The sequence below is a fragment of the Calidris pugnax genome, unplaced genomic scaffold, assembly GCF_001431845.1.
Source record: "Calidris pugnax isolate Ruff unplaced genomic scaffold, ASM143184v1 scaffold404, whole genome shotgun sequence".
NCBI classification, from domain to species: domain Eukaryota; kingdom Metazoa; phylum Chordata; class Aves; order Charadriiformes; family Scolopacidae; genus Calidris; species Calidris pugnax.
Window position 1 is genome coordinate 262,920 of NW_015091151.1, and position 6,813 is coordinate 269,732.

Consider the following 6,813-nt stretch of genomic DNA (forward strand, 5'->3'; position numbering starts at 1 on the left):
AATCGCACCTTGCTCCTCCTGCCCCTCCATTTATTACTGGAGATAATAACACCCCTTCTCTGAAGGAGTTGGGAGGAGGAATCAGTTGGCTATTTTAAGGTAACCAGGTCCCATTATGCCATATCTGGAGGTAGTTTTCATGCTTTTAAAAAAAAAAAAAAAAAGAAAAAAAAAAAAGACTGCAGTTTCCACGAGGAGGTACTTTTGGGAGAGAAGCAAAGTCCTCATCAGTGGCTCAAATCCAGCGCACGCTCGCTGAAGCGGCTTTGAAACGTCTCCCTTTGAGCCGGGCAATCTGCATGCGATTAGCCCTGCTCGCTGCCGCCGCAAAATTAAATTCCAGGCCCTCAAACAGCAAATTCAAAACAAACAAACAGAGAGGCCCGGATCAGAAAAAGGCTCAGCTGCCCCCCCGCCAGGAACCCCCCACCCTGCTGCGGGACGGGATGGGCAGACGGGAGCTCCCCCCAGGGCTGAATGGCATCCCGGGGACGTGGTTTTGCCAGGGGTAGCCCCAAATCGCATGGCAGCCCGCAGCCCCATCCCACCCCATCCCACTGGTGGCAGCTGCACCTGGATCCCAGTGCTGCCCTGGGGCTGGGGTGTGCTCCCCAAATATCCCGGGCAAGTGCAGGGTGCCAGGTGGGGCGGAGGTGCCTCTGTCTGGCCAAACTCAGCTGGGGCTTGGGCTCCCCCAAAAGCACGGGGTGCCACTGGCAGTGGGGAGCACGGGAGCTGGGAATAGGAGCTGGGCATTGCTGCTGAAACCCCCTCATCCCCCCAGCACACAGGTTTGCAGAAACCAGTCCCGTTAAAGTCTTCACAGGGCTGTTTCCAGCTTCAGAAGGATATCCTTGCAGGTAAGCACCCTCAAAGCAAGTCCAGTGACACCCCGGCCTGAGGATGGGTGGTAGGGGAGGTGACAAACGTAGCCCTCTTTCAGGCAAACATCTGCAGGGGCTTGGGGACTGCCCCGAGCTCCTGCAGCTCAGCTGCGGCCGGGAGGCAGCTGGAAAGGCTGTTTGCCGAGCGTCAGCAGTGGCCACGGCCATCGCTTGGCCAGTCTGGAGGTGCTAATCCACGCCTGGGTCACCAGGCACCCCTCCTTGCAGGCAGGGGCTCTAGGCACTGATTTGCACAGTGGAAAACACTGTCCCACTGGGGACAGGCAGGGCAGCAAGACCACCTCCAGCCCAGAGAGACAGGAGCATGCTGGATACTGACACTGCTCCATCCAGGTCCCAGAGAACCCCAGACCTTTGGCCCCACCACTGCAGCACTGCTGCGAACTGGCACGTTCTGCCCCAAAAAACTCTGCAAGCAAAACCCCTCCTGCCCCGCCAAGAAGGGAGGGCAGGGAGCAGAGGCTGCAGGATGTTGGCTGCAGAGGAGGGTCCACCAGGGATTTGCTCATGAGGACATCAGACCCAGAGCACCTCCCTGCTGAGGGCCACGCACCCCCAGCATGCTACCTTTTTTCTTTCTTGCTTTCTTTTTTGTTGGGTGGGGGGCTTCAACACGGCAACCATGTCCTCCATCTGCTAAGTGAAGTCAGACTAAGGAGCTCCACACCAGAGGAGGAAAGTTGAGGGCTTAACCAAATTCCGCATCCCAGTGCAGTTCAGGAAGCTGCAAGCGTCTGTCTCCTTCCAAACACGAACTTGGCCCAATTTCCAAAGAAACTAGCTCTTGCCTCAGATCAATGCTGGCAGAGAAACAAGCACGTTATAAAACACTCGATGCACGAGACAGAAAACTTTTCCTTTTCTCCCCAGCACCTCCCATCTGTTGGGCCGTGTCCATGGAACGGCTGCTCTCCAGTAAGGCACAGTACCTTTCCAAGTTAGTTTGTAAGCTCAATTAATAGCCTTTGACCTTCACTTTGACCAGATTAAGAGGATGCTGGGGATGCTCTCACTACAGATGCTGCTCCCTGCCCGCCGAAAAAGCCTGTGCTACAGAGGTACGCTGTGCTCCCAACCACACGGGCAGATGCAGAGCTGTCGGTGGTGTTGCCAGGATAGCGCATCTGCTCCTTGCCAAACATCTTAAACATATTCTTTGGCAAAGTTTAACGCAGTTTCTCAACCTCTCTTTTGAGGCCAAGAAAGCCTAACTTTGAGCAAACTGGTCCACGTGTTAGTTCCCCCTCCCCCAGCACTCTCCACGCTCTTCTCTGAGTTTCTATTTTACTTTTTTGAAAGGCAGCAGCGGAGGGACGCAGCAAAACCCCAGCTTGCAGCCACTGAGCAAAGTAACGCCTGTGGCACCAGGTTTTAGCGGAGGCAGGAGGCAGCGGAGATAGAGGCTGTATCAAAAAGGTTAAAAAAACCAAAAACAAAACAAAAAAGAAACAAAAAAGCAGCAAAGCAGACAATAGCAAGTCCAGACAAGAGGAGGGGGAGATGCTGGGTGTAAAGCAAATGCTCGCTCCACTGCTTGGTATCCTAAGTGACCCCACAGATTCAGAGGCCCCCAGTTTCTGGAGTAGAAACCCACCCCAGGGAGACCACAGCCCTGGTGGGCAAGGTGGACAACGCGACAAGAACCAGACCCCAGGCATGACAAACCTACCAAACCCCTCCAGCAAGGTCACCACCAGAAGTCTTCTTGAAAAATGCTGTTTTCAGCACCTCAGGTTTTCACTCTCCCCCAGCTACACTCTGCTAGGATTCTGCCGGTGCTAAAGCATCCTCTGCCTCTGCAATGTCCACACATACTCAAACTATATTATCTGAGAATCCACTGACCTCTCAGGTAGCACATAACCTCTAGAAACCTCTGTAACACAGGCACTAAGCATCACCATCGACTTGACAGGCTACCTCTGTCTTTTCTGAACAAACATCAAAGCATCAGAATACTCCCATCACTTATCTTCAGGATCTACAGTTTAGAGCAACTGCCTGCACTGACTGCACAGGCATGAGAAGCTGTGCATCAAAGAGAAAGCCCACGCTGTAGGTGCTTCTCCCTCGATCTTTCTCAATCCTCGTTTTCTTTAAACATGCCTCGACAACAGTGGGAAGCACCACTTTCTATCCAGGACCCTAGCATCTTGAAGAAACAGATGGTTTTCTTGCATGCCCAAGACCTTCCAGCAAATAGCTATTTGGAAACTTTACTCCTTTGTACACACAAGTGAAAATAAGTGCAACTCTAATGGCTTGTGTTCACTGGTTCATATGCGAACCTAGATTTTTTTGTTTTGTCAATATCCCTTAACTATTAGGGTTTGGGGTTGTCAGTTTTCTAAACTTCAAGCTGGAGGTGAAAAGCTATTGAGCCAGACGCCTGACTGCAACGTGTTTAGTGCAGTTGGGTCATCTTTGCCATGAGATGCACAAGGAGCAGAGGGTTAAGAACACACCTCTTCGGTCTGCCATCCCTTACCAGCCACACTTGGTATCTAAACTAGGGTCAAAAATGGCAAAGGAGACAGCTGTATTCTAAAATAACCTCTGCAAACAGCACGTGCTCTCGACCAGGCAGAACTTGAAAATTACATCCCTGAAATACAGATAAGCCTGTCCATGAGATTCTCCTTTGCAGACTTCTGGCACCCAAAGATAAGTGCTGCTTTACGATGAGCTCTTTTGGAGAGGGATCTTACTACCAAAGAACCTGCCCCCTTCCACACTCCTTCCTAACAACAGCAGGCACAAAACTAGCCCATCAACAAAACACAAAGACCTCACAGAAGAAGTAAAAGAAAAGCATGTGACTGTTTCGAAAGCACTCAGGCTAGCAGATATACTACTTCTATAGAGCAACTTTTAAAGTTTGGATTATTTTTTTTTAATTAAAAAAACAACAATACTGTTCTACAGTCCCTAACAAACATAACATTTTGGGGAATGGACACCTGCAGGATACATCAGGATTTACTTGCTTTTCAGCTTCTCACAGGCTGAAATTTCACAGCATCCAATGAGCTCTGCTTCTCGATACCCCATTTAAGATTACTCATTGGCACCCAGCTCTCAACCGAAGCATAAACCCAAAATGCCTATATTACCTTGTATTAGAGAATTTCATAGCTGTTAAGGACTTTTAATTCAAAGTTGAATTACGGTATTATTTCCCCAGCCCTTACTTATGCTTTTAAATTATAAATAAAGGCAAGTGAACCATAAAAGCATTTTCAATTTGGCAGCCTCTTGTAGAGATTAAACCTAATTCAGCTAATGCATTTGCTGCAGAGCCAGACAGCAGGGATTGTAAACTACTCTCTCTAAACATCGCTAGAAAGAAAACTCTGGGCCTCTGAAACAAGTACCCAGCCATCTGACCGTTCAAAAAGCCCGAACAGCTCAGTCACACATCTCCTGCATGATTCATCACATGCTTCCAATGACAGGGCCTGGTGGAGGAAGGGAGCAGAAAATAAACGACAAAAATAAAAAGGACAAACTGCATTTCAAGACACCTCTCCATCCCCCACACTGGCCTTAGAGATACATGAGATGTTGATGAGAGCTGACACAGCTCTGACCAACATCTGAGGCACAACAGGACTGTTTTACAAACACTGTTTGCTACCAAAACCTGACAACAGCAGGAAAAAAAAAAACCACCAGGTTTTTTACCTACATGCTGGCTGCAGACCCTGACGCCGTGATGATGTCAGCCTGCGTCTGACGGCACCACCCCACAAATACTGAAGGTAACACAGCTAGAAACTATGTGCCTCCTGCGTGGTAAAGAGCTTCTTTCTACATGGCCTGGTAGCTCTCTGAACACCTCCAACCACTTCCAACAGCCTCATTTGGCCTTTGGTGGATTCCGCAAGCTGCACTGAAGAACTTACAAAGAAGCTATAATATTTTAATTGATCCTTCAGTGACTAACTGACAAGGAGAAGAGAAGGCTCCAGGGAGACCTTGTAGCAGCCTTTAAATATCTGAAGGGAGCCTACAGAAGAGCCGGAGAGGGACTCTTTGTCAGGAAGTGTAGTGATAGGACAAGGGGTAATGGTTTTAAACTGGAAGAGGGGAGATTTAGATTAGATACTGGAAAGAAGTTCTTTACAGTGAGGGTGGTGAGACACTGGAACAGGTTGCCCAGGGAAGTCGTGGCTGCCCCATCCCTGGAGATGTTCAAGGCCAGGCTGGATGGGGCTTTGAGCAACCTGCTCTAGTGGGAGGTGTCCCTGCCCATGGCAGGGGGGTTGGAACTTTAAGGTCCTTTCCAACCCAAACCAGGCTTCTATGATTTGGCCTTTGGTGGATTCCACAAATTGCACTGAAGAACTAACTAAGAAGCTATAGAATATTTTAATTGATCCTTCAGTGACTAACTGTGATAACGCTTTGAATCTTGGGGACACTAAGAGCATTTCTTTAAACTCTGGGCATTTCAAAAGCACGTGACTTCTACTCCTGAGAGGATCAGAGTAAGTGGAGACCATTTAAAGCAAAGCCATATTTGTAAAAAGGGCTCCCCCATCCACTCCGTGAGGACGGGCTTGCACAGCCACTTTCAACTTAAAGCGATCTAGGGGGAAAAAAAGTGAAAGATGCGAATCAAAAACAACAACAAAAAAACATAGCACGGTTCCTTTTAGTGACCTCAAAACCGCCTTCCTAAAATAACAAACCAGTCATTTGTTATTCAGATGCATTGATCCATAAACAGCTGACCAGCAAGCGGGGAGAGAAACTGAATTTCTGTGTCGGTTTCACAAATTGAAAACCACAGGTAGCTTCCTGAAAGCTTGAAGAGACTTCCCCTGTTGTGATCTCTGGTAATGAAGGTGGCCTGCGCTAACGTGGCACCACTGATGAGGATGGAGATGACAGGACACGAATAGCTTGCGGCCGGGTCACTATCAACTGGGATGCCAGCAGGTCAGGGTAACGGACCCGACCTACACCACGGGAGGGGTCTATTCACGGAGCAGCAGCTACAAACATCCAGGTGGGCGAGAGCCTTGTAAGGGTAGGAGAAAAGGTGAAATTCACCTCGCCCCCACCCTCTGCCTTGTGACAAAGCCCCTGCATCCACACAGCTACAGGTGACCGACGCAGAGATTACGCCCACCGGCAGGCCGCAAGCCCGTGCAGAGCCCGGCAGCCCCCCAGCGCCCCGGCAGCCCCGGGAAGGGCCTGTGGGGAGCACGGCTCCAGATAAAGCACACGCCAGGCTGCCACGTATCAGGATACGGCATCACAGGAGCAAATAACGTGGGAAGCGCCGTCGGGATGCATAACAACCGTATGCATGACCCTGCCCCACAGCGCTTTTTTTTTTAATAAAATAAAAAATACTAATAAAACCCCCCTATGCCGCTCATCCAGCAGGTCCGCGCACACAAAAGCCTGCCGAGCACAAACAGCCCGGCTGAACCTTCCTGCCCGGTTGCGCAAGAGCGGTATTTTGGGTAGAACTCCCACAGGAAATTTCCCAACCTCTCCGTCCCACCGAGACGGACACCCGCCGGACGGGGCGGCAGCGCTCCCCGAGAGCGCCGGGGCTCCCCTCGACGCCGCTTCTCCCGACGGAGCGTCCGCGCCCGCTGTGCCTGCGGCCCCCTCCCGAACACCGTCTCCCCGGGGATTCTCCCACAATCCCCCTCCGCCGGGCGCTGCTCGCCGCCACGCGTGGGGACGGACACGCACCGAGGGACACCGCGACCCCAGGCGCGACCCGGCGGCCCGCCCGCCATGCCCCGTTCCCCCCATCCGAGCGGACGGGCGGCGGCGGCGGGACAGGGCCGGGAGCCCCCCGACCCCCTCCACGAAACCCCGACGGGGCGGCACTCACCGAGCAGCGGGGAGGGGTCGGGGCAGGGTCCCGGCGGCGGCGGCGAGG

The 6,813-nt window shown here is 51.5% G+C and overlaps 1 protein-coding gene across 1 annotated transcript in view; it reads right to left on the bottom strand.

Annotated features, from left to right (window-relative positions):
* Positions 1-6,813, bottom strand: part of LOC106898120 (beta-1,4-galactosyltransferase 1-like) — a 29,641-nt gene that overhangs the window by 22,177 nt on the left and 651 nt on the right. Inside the window, exon 2 of the mRNA XM_014959211.1 lies at positions 6,766-6,804. Within this exon, the coding sequence (XP_014814697.1) occupies positions 6,766-6,804 (39 nt within the window). The remainder of the gene's footprint in view (positions 1-6,765; positions 6,805-6,813) is intronic.